Source organism: Sphaerodactylus townsendi, linkage group LG06 (genome assembly GCF_021028975.2).
Source record: "Sphaerodactylus townsendi isolate TG3544 linkage group LG06, MPM_Stown_v2.3, whole genome shotgun sequence".
NCBI classification, from domain to species: domain Eukaryota; kingdom Metazoa; phylum Chordata; class Lepidosauria; order Squamata; family Sphaerodactylidae; genus Sphaerodactylus; species Sphaerodactylus townsendi.
Genome location: NC_059430.1, coordinates 61,852,407 through 61,869,350, shown reverse-complemented (window position 1 = coordinate 61,869,350; position 16,944 = coordinate 61,852,407). Strand labels below are relative to the sequence as shown.

General features: G+C 40.8%; 1 protein-coding gene across 1 annotated transcript in view; it reads right to left on the bottom strand.

The window, feature by feature from the left end:
• The window catches only part of PPM1H (protein phosphatase, Mg2+/Mn2+ dependent 1H), a 78,315-nt gene that overhangs the window by 14,710 nt on the left and 46,661 nt on the right, over positions 1–16,944 (bottom strand). Inside the window, 3 exon segments of the mRNA XM_048501574.1 lie at positions 428–535; positions 2,910–2,973; positions 11,085–11,203. Coding sequence (XP_048357531.1) covers positions 428–535; positions 2,910–2,973; positions 11,085–11,203 — 291 coding nt within the window.

Below are 16,944 nucleotides of genomic sequence, written 5' to 3'. Positions count from 1 at the left end.
ACAATAATTAAAAAATGCTCCAGGCAATATTATCTGCAGCACTTACCAATTAACCTCCTTTTAAGAATTTTTTTTTTTTTGGGGGGGGGGGGGGAAGGGAGGGAAAAAAACCCAAACAATGTTTCTTCTTTCCTGCCCTGTATCCAATTTCCAGCGTAGCGTGCCAAGTTTCCACTTATGTTCCATATATTTTATATAAATGTGGTGTCAAATGCTTTACGAGCTATCTAGATAGCAGTAGATAGCCATCAATTGAGCTTCCATTGTCTAGCAGACTTAGCCACAGAGGAATGAATTTCAACCATTTTTTCCTTACGTTATTACAACTTCCTTCATTCAACCCAGCACATAGTTGTTTATGCCTGTGCTTCAGAACGTTAGACACTTCCCTCCTCCTGCGACCATAATGAAGACATGAATGTTCTACCTCTGGAGATGAAGACAAAAAAGGCTTGATGTAGATGTTTGAGTCATGCACCTTCAGGTCGTGATCTCCAAGACCTCTTGTAACCCCAATAGTTGCCATGACACGAGCCTAGGAATGAGGATACACACCAATTAAAACAAAAACAAAGGTATTTCTGAAAGGTATTTGTTAAAGAGTTATCAAGTAGCACTAGCAATCACATTCATTGACCAGACCAACAGAAGTAATACTGCAACATTGACAATGACTTTCAGAAGATGATATGCACCTCTTTTGTGTATCTAACAGATTAACTGTGTTTCAACCTATTGTTGCTAGTATAGGAAACTGAACAAAACCACAGTTTCTGCTCTGTTTTCTTCATCTTCTTTTGCCTTAATAAGGGGCTGGTTGGGATTAAAAACACTCTTCTAGCAGGACATGCCCAGTGGGACTTCCATTGAATGACAGACCCCTAGACAACACCACAAACTACTTTTGAAACTCTGCTTAGCGTCCAGAGGGACGTCAGGCAGCATGGAAAGCTACTGTTTGAAAAGCAGTTTCATAGGTTCCTTGGACATGCACAACTAGTTCTGTTATATGTTTTATCCTGGCCAGCGACAGTTGCATATTCTTCCTGCAATACTTTTCAATGGCATATCAGCTACCTTGAATTAATCAAGACTTCAGACTCACCATGGGTCTGACAAGTACAGTTATAACATGTCAGTACTTGAACCATACTCATAAGAAAAGCCGTATTAGACCAGACCGAGGCCCTTCAAGTCCAACAGTCTGTTCCCACAATGGCCAACCAGGTGCTTCTAAGAAGGCCATAAACAAGATAACGACAGCAGTATTATCCTGCCTGTGTTCCACAGTACCTAATAGAAACATTATCCTCTGATATTGAAGCGAATATGAATGCATCTTGACTAATATCAATTTTGATTAATAGCCACCTCCATGAACATGTTCACTTTCCTGTTAAAGCCTTCCAAGTTGACAGCCATCACCACATCCTGGGGTGTTCCACAATTTAATTGTGTGAAGAAATACTTCCTTTGTTTTGAATCTCTCACCCTTCAGCTTCAACAGGTAACCTCACATTCAAGTATTTCAAGAGAGGGAGAAAAGCTTCTTCACTCTGTGCACATCATGCATTATTTTACAGACCTCTATCAAGTTTCTCCTTATTTGCCTTTTTTTCTAAGCCAAACAGCCCCAAGCGTTTTAACCGCTCCTCATAGGGCAATTGCTATGGCCTGATAATTTTGGTTGCTCTTTTCTGCACCTTCCCAAGCTCTGCAAAATCCTTTTTAGGGATAGTAACCAGAACTATACACATTATTCCAAGTGTGGTCTCGCCACATATTTGTATCAGGGGAGGGAGGGGTAGCATGCAAGGGAAGGGAGTGAGGGGGACCGGCATCTGGACATGGCCCACCCACTCTAGCAGAGGGAGAGGGAAGGGAGGGAGGGAGTGGTGGCATGCAAGGGAGGGGAGGGAGGGGTAGCATGCAAGGGAAGGGAGGGAGGGGCCCCAGCATCTGGACTTGGCCCACCCACCCTAGTGGACGGAGAGGAAAGAGAGGGAAGCGGAGGGAGGACGGGGAGGGAAGGAGGGGTGGCATGCAAGGGAGGGCATTATTATAAAGGCAGTATTATAGCAGTATTCTTTGTCTAATTACAGCCAACATGGAATTTGCCTTTTTCACTGCAACTGCAGTTGACATTTTCGTCAAGATATCTACTACCATCCCAAGATCCCTTTCAGGCAAGCAAATGCTTTGAAAACAAAAAACCTTATCAACATATATTGCCAAGCCACAGAGGGTTCAAGTCTTGCATAACTAGATTAAGTCTGAAGACAGGCTATTTTACAAATTCAGATAAGCACTGAAAACCATTGGGTAACAGCTGCTTAGGAACACAGTGAATATGCCAAGGCCAAAGATGTGAGACCTCAGTATCCTTTGGATCCAAGAGCTACATGTCTCAGGCTTCCTAGGATCAATACTGATAAGCTTGTTATTCCTAATTAAGTAGTGGCAACATGTTGCTTCTTCAATTGGTTATTGCACAGCACTCTTCCCCCATTTCTAAAAAGGAATTTTATTGCTAAAAATGAATTAAACAGAGAGTGAAGCTCACTAGGAATACGTTTGCCACAAACAAAAATAAATTGCATCCAAACAGTGCCTTTGACTTTTTCCAGTTTCTTAGCTTATATCTTATTGGCCAAATATTTATTTTTACAATCAGATTGTGGAGTGGTTTGCAAATCAAACAAATTATTCTCAGATTTTCCCAATTTCTCAAAAAAAATCAATTGAGTAGCTGATGTAAGGGAATTCTGTAGTAGATGCTATTAAATGGCTTTTTTGAATATGCAGACACAATATTCCTTCAAACGGTCAGAGTGAAAAAATAAAGAGGAAGAGTAGAAAACACTGGACTAACTGTGAGAGGCTCATCTGGACAAAACACTTATGCCTACCTTCTTGCCTTCTCCATATATAAGGGGAAATTTCAAGTCATCTTCTTCAATGGTTTTGTATGCCCTGCAAGAGAATAAACACCATTTTATAAAGCTTGTATCCAGTGGCCTGACACTGGTGAGTGCATTTTTATTTTGTTCTGACATCTGTACTCCTTTACAATATGCTCTTGATTTCTACCAGTTGGTGTTTCCCCTTACAAATTATGTAATGTGATTTTGCAGAAAGAGAAGATGACATGTGACTTTTTAAAAAGAATGAAAGTAAATGGTGGAAATACCAAAGGCTTCTAGATCCAGGTACAGCGATATATTATCAGGAGAGGAAAGGAGAAAGTAACATTATTATTTGGAAGCTATTAAAAATAAAAGAGTTTCTAGCTCAAAACAGCAACAACCAGGTCTAAAAGATAAAGAACATTAAAGAAAGATTCAAGATATGGCTAATCTTTTGTTAAAGCCCACTTGCCTCATGACTTCCAAGCTGCCAGAAATCATCCCTGACATCTTTTCCTACCACTTCTCAAATATCTGAGGGCTACTAAGGTGTTACAGAATTTCTTGAAGAAAAAACATCCCCCCCCTCATTATTTCAAACAACTTTTGTGGAATATTAAGGTGGGGTTCTGGATTAATGGGTCTGCCTAATGGTTCAGCAAGTAGGACAGGTGTTGGCAACCAGCAGCCAGCAAAGAGATAGCAATCAGTCTTGTAGCAGCTGCTACCATTGGTACCTGGTAGCAGCCACTGTTCCCCTTCCTCCCTAAAAATAAACACCCCAGGCTACTGCTTGTAAAGGGAGAGGCGACCTTCTCAATTTACCAGCTACCACCACCTCACTACTGAAGTAAATAAAGTGTGCTACCGAGTCACAATCCACTCATAGTGACCCCATGATTTTTGCCATTCCTCTGAATAGCTGCCTTTGTCTTTCTTGGTGGTCTCCCATCCAAGTACCCACCCTACTTAACTTCCAAGCTCTGACGAGATCAGGCTAGCCTGCTACCTCACTAGTGAAGCTAGTAAAATCAGTACATTATACTAAGAGGTAGTCACAGCAGTTGCCCCATTCTCCTCACCTCTTTGTGAAGCAGCGATAGTCACTGCACTAGCTCTCTGTGAGGAGATGGCACAGGGAAAATCCAATCACTGACCAAAGGTTACTCTGGATGAAACTGATATGACCAGTCCTATGGACTGGCCCACACCTGATGGGCCTTTCCTTTGATGAACCATCCCACCACTCCTGAAAAGGATATTCATTCCTATCCTAAGACATCACTAAAACTGTCAAAGAAGAGAAAGCAGCTCTTTTTCCCACTAGTCAGTCTGGGGCTGTAGAAAGAGAGGTCAAATAAGCAGTGAAAAATAGATATGCCTTGAAATGTCTCACACATGGGCTCTATATTTATCTTACACAACTACAAACTTCTGGATTACTTCACTTACTTTTAAGCAATAAAAAGCATGTTTACACTGTCTGTAACATTTATAAGTGCATTGTGTGTAAAAACATAACACACCAGTGCTGCCTTCTCATAAAAAGAATAGTAAGATCCTTTTAAAGCATGTCATTATAAGACCTATTGAGAGATCTGCTTAATCCAACAGCAACCAGGCGTATCTAGTTAAACTGGAGCCCGGGGACAAAACCTGAATTTGGCGCCCCCCCCCCCGTATGGGCGGCCACCCTCCCCCACCATTACCAAACAATAATTTTTTGCACCAGCTCACAAAACACCAGCAAAACATACATGGCTCTCTCCCCACCAACTCTCTTTCCTAATTTTGTCCTCACACCAATCCTATGAGGTAGGTTGTTAGCCTGAGAAAAAACTCTAAGCCAGTGCAACTGGGTAAAGCATGTAAATCTCTCACTAATCTCTCACAAAACATTTACCAAACAAATGTCAGCAGCATTTCTCACAAAACACCTCCAGTGGAATCCACCTCCAAACAGCATCACTTTCAATGGTGTTTAAACTAGGGAGCCCAGATTTTTCTTATGAATCAACCTTAAAGGGTGAATCTGGGGTCCCCAGTTAAAACAACATTGGAAGTGATGCTGTTTTGGGGTGGATTCTCCCCTACTCTTTAAACTGGGACCTCAGATTCTCCCTTTAAGTCCATGCCGAAGGAGGTGGATTTAAAAGGAGAATCTAGGGAAATTTGGAAGATGCCTGCTGTCAGGAGTGCAATTGTTAATCTAGCAGCACCAAACTTTCAGGGTACCTTCAGGGGACTCTCCTGATGATACTACCCAGGTTTGGTGAAGTTTGGTTCAGGGGGTCCAAAGTTATGGACTCTCAATGATGTAGCCCGCATCTCCTATTAGCTCCCACTGGAAACAATGGGGGATGGGGCACCCCCTTTGGGAATCCATAACTTTGGACCCCCTGAACCAAACCTGGCTGGTATCATCAGGAGAGTCTCCCGACAAAATTCCCTGAAACTGTGGTGCTGCTAGCCTAAAAACTGCGCCCTCTGCAGGCCAAAAACTGGAAAACACTAAAAATACAAAAAAACCACAAACAAACCTGAATTTTTGTGGGGCCCCCCACGACCTAATGAGGGGCGCCGGGGACATTTGTCTCCCCATGTTCCCATTGCAGATATGCCCCTGACAGCAACAAACAATAAAATTGCAGCTAAATGGAAACTTTACTGTTTTCTTCTTCTTGTCCTAACCCCAGCCTCCCCGAGAAAGCCAGCCCCTGCCAAAGAATGACAGAAGCCATTGTTAGAGTGAAGGTGTAGTACAGCTTGTGGCTTTGAGCTGCTGTAAATCTATCAGTGCCCTCCACAACAGATAGGCTTTTAAAAATCAAATGCAGTCTCATATATACCAAATGCTGAACTTTCTAAACTTGCTGTTTCCTGTACTTCCTTCTCCCTGAGCATTTGCAAAGGGTCATTACTCATTTAATGCCAATTATATGTGGAATCCCGCATTTGGATTCAACACTCAAGCTGAAAGTAGTAAAAAAAATTGGCTTGGAGACAGAAGCAAAACTTCAGACTAATATCACAATTAAGAAGCAGTATAATAGCAACTGATACTCCAAGGAAACCTGGGCAGGGGGCAGAAAGACCAGCCACATCTGTGTTGCATGAACTCTAAAGACTCTTCTTAACTCCAAAACAGTGTTGCCCTTTCCAGCCCCTACTGACCACCTACTCCACAGGATTCCTTGTTTGATATGATTTTAGCCTCCTCCATCTTCACACAGGTATCCTGTTTGGGAGCAACACTGATGCCACTTCATTGTTAGAATGAAGCACATTCATTAGTAGGATTAAGAGTCAGTCTGTATTTTGTTGAACTATTGTTTTAGCTATTTTTATTGTTTTAAAGTGATATTTCTGACAAAGAGATATTTTAAAAGAAACTGATGCAAACAAAGCATGCAGAAAATAATGTAACAGGAACATATGGTTCAACTCAAAACAAAGGGAAGGTGGCACCATCTTGGAAAAGATAAGAGTTGGTACAGGTTGAAGGTCCAGTTCTAAATGTCAAGTTTAGAGTATTTGTAAGTCAGAGCCTAGATAAATTCAGGGAACTACAATTCCCATCAGTCGCTTGTCAGTCATGCCCACTGGCCAATGGTAGGGGTTGATGGGAATTGTAGTTCCTGAACATCTGGAGAGCCGCAGGTTCCCTACCCCTGGCCTAGAGTCCAGTTCTACCAGTTAAATTATAATGCAGGCACAACATATAAACAAGAAATGTAGGAGTTAGCAAAAAGTCTGAAAAGTTACAGGCTTTTAAAAAACTACCTAAGCATGGAAGAACAAGAGGGGGAGGGGGAGAGAGACAGAGAAGAGACTCTACCCCAGTGGTTTTCAACCTGTGGGTCGCGACCCCTTTGGGGGTCGAATGACCCTTTCACAGGGGTCACCTAAGACTCTCTGTATCAGTGTTTTCCATCTGTAAAATGGATAAATGTTAGGATTGGGGGTCACCACAACATGAGGAACTGTATTAAAGGGTCGCAGCATTAGGAAGGTTGAGAACCACTGCTCTACCCAGCTGAGAGATCCTGAAAGTAGACTGTCAAGCCTAGCTCTTTAGCCATTGCACCACACAAACTCACACATAATATTGCAGAGTTACTATAAAATCATGTTCAGACACTAATTAAAATGACTTATTTCAAAGTCTGTTGAGTGTGTGTCAAGCTATGGAAAAAATAGTCAAAATATGTTTATACTTTACATGTAGAAAAAAAATAACTTCTAATGATAATTCAGTACAAAGATGCTCAAACATGGGCAGCCTGCCAGACAAGTCATGGACAACTGCAGTAAGGGCAGGGGGAGACACTACAGGGTTTCTTTAGTTGTGTTTTCAGCTCTTCGTGACCTACAGACTCTCTGGATTTTGTATCTCTGGATTTTGTACACTTGTGAAAAGAGGAGTAATTTGTCACTGCCATGAGATCTGCTATGCGCAGCAGGTCAGACCTTTTTCCCTGCTGTTCCTTCAGCTAAAGCTGCAAATCTTGAAAAGATTCAGAACATGCATGTTGCAAGTAGCCATTTATCATCAGTGGGCTGTACTCCAGACAGCATATTGCCGGATGATGTCTTGTCTGCATACACAGGGTTGGGGACTAGAAAGAATGCCTTTCAAAGCAGCATAAATAAATCTGAATCCCTTGCTATTTTCTGTAATGTTCTCTTTATTTGTCAACAGATGCTAAAGGATTGCTCTGATTATACCAAGCACACCTCCCACACACACACAGAGTACCCATACTTATAAAATTAAGAAAATGTAATTAAATAAGAAACTCATACAAGAGAAAATTAATGATAGAATTAATCTCTGCCTTGCAGATCTGTGCAAAAAAGGTAGAGATTGAGATCTAAAGCAAGAGAATAAAACTACCACCCTGGTCAAGAATCCACTAGGCAAAACCATATATCTTTGGAAAGGGAAATGCATCTGAATTACATGAATTTGAGAACGAACAGCAACAGAGCTGGTGAAAAAAACGGTGTGATGACTTCTCATTGCCCAACAAAACCTGGGGTCCAGCCTGGAGACCACTTACTTGAAAACAAAGACCACACTAATTAGACCCACTGGCCTTTGCTTGGAAATAAATTCAGATCCAGATTAGGGGCACTGCCACTTTAAATACTGCCTTGGGATCTGTGGCAAAGCTAATGAGGGCTGTCAGTTGGGCCTCTTTTATTAGGTAGTTCTCTGGAAGATAAAGCCCAGGGGTTCTGTTATAGGGCTCCTGTGCTTGATTCAATAAATCAATTTATACTAAAGGGGAGGGAGGAAAGGAAAGGGGGCAGTGTGCACCTGGTGTTGGCTTCATAAAGCATTTTGTGGCATTTCTCAATCTACTTATCCCATTCTCTGTCAGACTGTCTGACTGCGCTGTCAAACAGAACAATAAAGAATACAAGAATGCCCACAGCTACAGCATTTTTTAAGCACAACTGATGTGTCACACAAAAGAAAGTCACACACATTTGCCTCATTTCATGGCTTCTCCCTTCCCCATACAAGGACATAATTTTGTGAACTGGAATCTCAAAACTAGACTTGAAATTGGTTACAAGGAAACACAACAGTCACATGAGACTACAAACAACTCCATTCTAGCCTCTTTTTTCTTTTCTGTTTTGAAAATCAAATGCTTAGAGACTGAGACCATCTGTAGTAGAAAGAAAGGACACAAAATGGACTGAAAGGTAGTAAAGATAGATGATGCTTTTAAACAAAATGTTTGCCTATTGTTAGCATTCCTGCCTTTTTAGTCTGGAATAAATACACAGTGTATGAGACCTATTGCAGCTAATTGCATCCCATGGCAACAAAACCTTACAGCACACATCTTCAAATAGCAAAGCCACTAGGGACAAAACACACAACACATTGGTTCAGCTGATACCTGCTGTGGACCTGGCTTTTAACCCTTTGAATGTAGCTGACCATACAAGTGAAAGTTTTCTGAAGTCTTAAATTTTCCTTGAAATTAGAATTCCTCATCTCCCCCCCCCCCCAACACACACAAAGTATCATGAGTAGAATGTAATAGCATGAATAGAACTACGAGAGACAACTAAGCCTCCTTGCTTGTGTAAAATTAAGCTGACAGGGCTGAAGTTGTTTGCCTTTTGCAAACCCTCCTCCTGTACCCTTAGATAATTACCATCTTCCTCTGGTGTGTGCTGCTACCTTCACCACAGCTACTTGAGAAGCTGTTGCAGGTTCAAATGGGGTGGGGAAGCATACTGCTACTTCGGTGTCCCCACAAGGATATAAAAGAAGATTTTGTTACCTCAAAAGAAGTCAGATTTCTTAAATATTTTGTAATTAGAAGTTTTAAAAACAGCATAACGAGAAACAATCCTCATAAGTCTATGATATCTTGGAATGCAGGAAGGGAATACAATGTCTGACTTTTCCACATAGAAAGCTGGCACACCAGAAAGAACAGGTTTGTAAGGTCTTCTATTAACATTTCAGTTTTGTTTTGGATCAGAGTCTGCAACAGTTTAAGCCTTTCCCCAAAGAGGTCAAAGACAGCACCCATATAGCTGTATTCTAAAACCTCTCTTAGGAGAGCTGGAATGTATGCTTCTTTAACAGTCCCAAGCACCCAATAGTGGAAAATGAACTTGGACAATGTGACATAAGCATTAGCCAGCAAATTTTAGCTGAGAGCTTCGATTCTGCAACTGAAGGAACGAGAATTTTATAGATATAGGCTGTCACATAGTGTGTCACAAACAAACTTTCCAAGTCAACACAAAAGAGGGCACAAAGGATACCAGGTATTAATCTCCCACCTAAAATGGTTGTTCTGCAGAACACCACAGACAGAAGAAAGGTGACTAAGAGACCCTCAAATCAAAAATGGCAGCCTTGAACCAGTGAGGTAGTTGCACTGATAGCTGGGTCTCTGCTCGATACCCTTGGGAAAGTTTCACTAGCAGCAGGGAGGAATCAGGAGCCAAGCTATTGAAGAAAAAATATGGGAGGAAAGCCAACTATGTTACAACAATCCCAGAAACCACTATGAGACTTCAACCAAGTATGTCAACAGTCAGTTGCTAGGCCTCTGGAACAGTCCAGAACATACAAGAAGAAAACATGTTCAAAAGATCCAACAGCATCTTAACACATACACTGTTTTGACCCAGGCTAGAACATACAAAATTCAGTGGTACAGTTAGATTCTGTAATTAAATGTAGCATTTTGTTTCTGTTTAAATATACCACTATGTGCATATACCGGAAAAAAAAAACCTTTACCAATCAAATCACAGACAGCAAATCAAAGATTTCAAAGGATTCTGGCAGGAATTATTTCTTCCATTTTCTTGGATTTGCAGTAGATGATGAGAGAAACTGCTTTATTATTTGAGTCAATTAAATTTAAGAAAAGAGACTAGGATACTTACATGGGTTAGTGCCAAGATTGCCCACATTTCTGCTCACTGGAAACAATCCACTGGCAGTCAAAAGTACAGCATCCTCCCCCGTGCTCTCACATATACACTGCACTTATAACCACTGCTAAAAGTAGCAGAATTTACTAGTTAAAGTCAGAATTTCTGGAGTCAGTTATGGAATTACTGCAGGGCAACTGAATGATCAAGAAGCCTTAATGCAGGGGTGTCCAACTCTGACACTTCAAATGTTCGTGGACTACAATTCCCATCAGACCCTGCAGCATGGCCAATTGGCCATGCTAGCAGGGGCTGATGGGAATTGTAGTCCGTAAACATCTGAAGTGCCAAAGTTGGACACCCCTGCCTTAATGGATGCAATTGCTCGTCCTAATCAACTCCAGAACTAGGCAGTGTTGAGACCTGCCACAGAAACCAGTGGAATATTTGGGTCGAATCCACTGTTCAGCTATTATATGGCCTCTAAGCTTTCTTTACAATCTTCTGGGGGGGTTCAGGCCCAAAACACTCTTGCTTTTTCCAAGCAGAGCTCTGCAGTCCACTCTGCAGAGAACCCAAATACCTCCACTGCTGTGACCAGGTGAGGCCCCTCTAAACTCAAGAGTGTGCATGCAGACACTGTCTCTACCCACACCCTTGTTCGAAAATTGTTGTGCTTAATGGTTCAGTCATGAAGGGTCAATTCCTCCCCCCAAAAAAGGTTCTTTCAGGTTATCAAAAAGCATATTTACTTACCAGCCAGTCATATTAAAATCTCTGTAAAGCATTCTTTTTCCAACTTCCTTACGCTGAAGCCTCCTTGGAAACTCAAAGTGTGTAAACTCATTTCCCAACAGATGGGGCTGCATGTACGCCTGCAAGTGCAAAACAGAAGAAACAAAGCCACAGATGATAATGACACACAAAAAGTTTTGTAGACAAACCTTCCATTTCTATCGACGTAATTTTCATAAAAGGTGCTACCTACAAATAATGTCAATTCACCAATAAATCAAACTCAGAAGTCAACTTTTCACTCACTTTTAAACTACTGCAAGTGACATTCCACATTTATCCCTTTTTCTCTTCTTTGCTAGAGCAGTTACTATGTTGTGTTAGTTCATTCTTTACCAATTTTTGGTAATTTATAATTTCACACTCCATGGACTTGGATATATTATAGGTAACACAGTGCAGCTCTTCACTTCATGCTGGACTGAATCCACATTGCCTTATGTCTTGCACCATGACACACATATGATATGAAGAGCAGAAAATCAGTGCTATCCTAGTCAATGCTGCCTGCTTTTCTAGATAGGGTGTATCTGCTATGAAGTGAGAAGGATTGTCTAGATTCAGTCCCACCTGATCATTCAAAGAGACGATTGGCAAAATCAATCCATCTCTGTTAGGTGCACTGAACAAAGCCCCATTCCAGGATGAATAACTGCATGTGAGACCTTTAGCACTGGATGCAAAGCTCACCATTCCATCATCATTCTATTCTCTAACACCCTCTTACATGCTTAGCAAAGGGCAATTCTGTGAAGCTGTACCATACAAGGATAGAACACAGATATTCTGTTTTCCAACATCAACATGATGTCATAGATGTAGAGGAGCACCTTCCCTATGAGGAGAGGCTGCAGCGTTTGGGACTCTTTAGTTTGGAGAAGAGACGTCTGAGGGGGAAAATGATTAAAGTCTATAAAATTATGCATGGGGTAGAAAATGTTGACAGAGAGAAGTTTTTCTCTCTTTCTCACAATACTAGAACCAGGGGGCATACATTGAAAATGCTGGGGGGAAGAATAAGGACTAATAAAAGGAAACAGCTGTCTATTGATATCCCATTCCATCTCCTCTGTCAATTAAGGCAACTATGTTTGCTTAATCTTGAAACAGCTGCTGCATATAAGGCAAACCTAAGGGTAAACTCCAATTTTTAGATATTTTGAATCCAAAGCTCTTCATATCTGAGAAAACATTTGATGAAACAAATAGAAATACAAAGGAATTCAGCAAGGCCATGTTATTGCACCACATTTATTTAATTTGCATTTAAATGATTTTGTACCAACCTTACAGAGCATATCCACTTATAAACCATATTTGGGAAACCGATTAAGACCAGCATTATTATACGCAGACGATCTTGTCTTGTCAAGAACTAAGACTGGACTCAAATATTCTATCACAGATTATCCTAAAATTGAACTGCTAGAATTAAATGATGATACATCCAAAATTATTCTTTTCTCCAAGTCTATTATAAAACCAAATAAAAACTGGACAATTGGTGTACATAAATTCCAACAAGTAAATGAATTTAGATACTTAGAAATAGTTTTCCAATCAAATCTGCAGTGGTTTAAAAATCTTAAACAGAAAGTGGATTTAACACAATTGGCTTTAAAGTTTTTTTATGTTAAAGGTGCTCAGTACTTTTGAAAGCATACAACACCTTAATATTACCACACAGTGTATATGGTTCCCATATTTGGTTTCAGGGTCTAGTAGAGCCACTTGAAAAATCACAATTCACCTTTTTCGTAAATTACTGGCCCTCCCATCATGTATTGCTTCTGATGTAATATAATTCAAGCTTGCCCTTCCTAAAATTTCAACATTGATATGGAAAACTGTTGTAAATTATAAACAACACTTGTCTAGTGCAAAGAATGAACTGCTTTTACAGTATTAGTAATGCGGGAGCATGGCTGGTTAAGACGGCATAGAGCAATTGAGGGCAAAATGAAACAGTTAGGGCGCTGTTCACCTTGCAGTTTAACTAAGCAACAACTATGTCATGCACTCAGAAGTTAGTTAAACATGATTGGAATAATATCCAAGAAGTGTTGTCAATCTAGAACCTAACCAAACTTTTGAGATGTAGTGCGTATCTTAATTTGTATTCGAGGTCCATACCCCTAAGGTATGGACATCACTGTTAAGAACATAAGAACTAGCCAGCTGGATCAGATCAGAGTCCATCTAGTCCAGCACTCTGCTACTCGCAGTGGCCCACCAGGTGCCTTAGGGAGCTCACATGCAGGATGTGAAAGCAGTGGCCTTCTGCTGCTGCTGCTGCTCCTGACCACTTGGTCTGCTAAGGCATTTGCAATCTCAGATCAAGGAGGATCAAGATTGGTAGCCATAGATCGACTTCTCCTCCATAAATCTGTCCAAGCCCTTTTTAAAGCTATCCAGGTTAGTGGCCATCACCACCTCCTGTGGCAGCATATTCCAAACACCAATCACACGTTGTGTGAAGAAGTGTTTCCTTTTATTAGTCCTTATTCTTCCCCCCAGCATTTTCAATGAATGCCCCCTGGTTCTAGTATTGTGAGAAAGAGAGAAAAACTTCTCTCTGTCAACATTTTCTACCCCATGCATAATTTTGTAGACTTCAATCATATCCCCCCTCAGACGTCTCTTCTCCAAACTAAAGAGTCCCAAACGCTGCAGCCTCTCCTCATAAGGAAGGTGCTCCAATCCTTCAATCATCCTCGTTGCCCTTCTGTGCACTTTTCTATCTCTTCGATATCCTTTTTGAGATGTGGCGACCAGAACTGAACACAGTACTCCAAGTGCGGTCCCACCACGGCTTTATATAAGGGCATGACAATCCTTGTAGTTTTATTATCAACTCCTTTCCTAATTATCCCCAGCATAGAGTTTGCTTCACAGCTGCCATGCATTGAGTTGACATTCCCATGGAACTATCAGCTAAGATGCCCAAATCCCTTTCCTGGTCTGTGACTGATAGCATTGACTCTTGTATGTGAAGTTTGGATTTTTTGCCCCTATGTGCATCACTTTGCATTTTGCTACATTGAACTGCATTTGCCATTTCTCAGCCCAATCACCTAATTTATCAAGGTCCGCTTGGAGCTCTTCGCAATCCTTTGTGGTTCTCATCACCCTACATAATTTGGTATCATCTGCAAACTTGACTACCACGCTACCCACCCCTACTGTTAGTGTTGTTAGGCACTGTGTATGCCCAGGGCATTTGAAAACAGTCTTTCTAATGTGGTTTCATGCTTCCGGTACCTTCTATGTATTTTCTTTGAACATGATGATCTCAATAGCCCAAACACATTTGCTACATATCAAGATGAAACAAACAAACAAAGCTAAGGAGTGAAAATGGTAAAAACTGTTTTTCAAATCAGTTGCTATTTTCAAATCTAACCAGAAAGGACATCAAAAAAATAAAGCAAAAAACAGATCCTCACAGATCCTCATCTCTGCTTTCTTCAAGCAATGCCCAACTCCCAGTTTTAATTTAAAAGGCAAACAAATTATTTCAAATGCAGGCAAGTATAAATATTTATTGCAGTTGCTTTGTATTCAGCTCTGTGCATATAAATACCCCCTAAAGTAGTTCTTCCTGAGACTCAGGCAATATAGCTGAGTAGCAATAAAGTCTGCATACAGAATAGTACTATAGACTCTCCCTCCATAGCCTGTTTTTGATATTTATAGCCAGCCAAATAATGTTACACTTGGAGTAAGCATTTCTGTGAAGGAAAAGGCCATCTGGTCTTCACAAAACTGCCCCAATCAGCCTCTCTACACAGATAGAGTAGTAATGACAACATGCTCATTTAAAACTTGGATTTTAGAGACTGACAGTAACAGAGAGATGGGGTAGCCATGGGTAGCCCTCTTAGCCCTGTAATAGCAAAACTTTACATGGAACACTTTGAAAAACAAGACCTGGAAATAGCACCAAAAAAGCCCCCTATATTGTTTCATTTTGTGGAGCCACTGAGAAGAACTAAAGTTTCTGGACCATATTAATAATATCCACCCTAACACCCAATTTATTATGAAAAAAGAAAACAAGGGAAAACTACCATTTTTAGATGTCTTAGTCATCCGCAAACCGAACCAACAATTGGGCCATACAGAAAACCTATACACATTGATAGATATCTACATAAAAACTCCAATCACCACCCAGGACAAAAAAGGAGCACAATAAAAACTCTGGAAGATCGAGCAAAAAGAATCTGTGAACCCTACCTCCTTCAAGACAAAGTTAATAACCTAAACCGGGCTCTACAGGCTAATGGTTACTCTACTACAGACATCAGAAGAGCTGCAATACCAAGAACAAACCACAGGAATGAAGATAAACAGTCACCCAGAGGGCAGATGTTCTTACCATACATCAAGGGTATCACTGATCATATAGGGAAGCTGATGAAGAAACATAACCTCCAAACAATCAACAGACCCACTAAGAAAATTCAACAAATGCTACGTTAAGCAAAGGATAAGAGGGATCCTCTAACCTCTGCAGGAATCTACCATGTACCGTGTGTACCATGCAGCTGTGGACAAGTCTACATAGGGACTACAAAATGCAGCGCCAAGATAAGAATCAAAGAAAATGAAAGGCATTGTACTGCAGACTAATTTAGCTGGAAAAATCATCAATAGCAGAACACATGATAAACCAAGCTGGAGACAGAATGTTATTTGAAAACACAGAAATTCTGGACCACTTTGACAACCACTACGTCGGACTACACAGGGGAGCCATTGAAATCCACAAGCACATGGACCATGAAAATGAGCAAAGTTTGGCTACCAGTACTTAAAAACACTAGAATCAAGACAATGGTTAGTGAACCCCACCCAGGATGTCTCCAGGCAGGAAGCAATCAAAGACATTAAAATGCTAGGCAACTACTATGCAGATGCCCACACTAACTAATTATGCAGCTTCATTGTTACTTACATATGCTAAAATGGGCAGATTCCACTCAACACATGCAAATCACACTTGCTAACTGCACCCTTTACACTTGTTAACCAATGCAAATGGTTCTTTCTCTCACCCTGGACATTCCACAGGTATATATACTCCACTTGCTTTACTACCATCAGACCTCTGAAGATGCCAGCCACAGATGCAGGCAAAACGTCAGGAGAAAATGCTACTAGAACATGGCCATACAGCCTGGAAACCCCTAACTCCAGTAACAGCCTTTTTTGTGGTATGTGTCTAAGGTGCCAGTGCTTTGTCAGGATTTAAATTACAGGCCAGATCTGCCAGATGCCATGACTGGACAAAGGGATTTCACTTCAGGGGTTTTTCAAACCCTTTAATCCCATGATAAATTGAAAACATAGCAATTACCATCAACATATGGGCCTTCCAGCACCTGCCAAGCAAGTTGGTTTTCACTTCTGGATGGTTAAAGAATTTCATTTAAGAGTAGTTCTCAATATATCCAGTATTTGATACATGTGGAAGTAGTCTTGGCTTTGAGAACTTGGACAACGAAGGTCAAGTGATCCCTGAGAATTCTTGCTCTAGTTTCCTCTTTGATCTACATTCTAGATTTACTCAGAGCGTACATATTCAATGTGGTTGCTTGAGAAAAAAATAGTTTTAGGGGCATCTATGCAACAGGTTAGTCCACTGTGAGTCCAGCCATTGGCAATTTGTCTAATATTCACCAATACAGCAGCTCTATGTCAAGATCAGTGATGTATAATTGTATATTGTTCAGATATTCCCAATTGCCAGCTTTCCTTTAAACAAAATTTAATATTACAATACCCAATACATACAAAATATTTACTCAACTTGAAA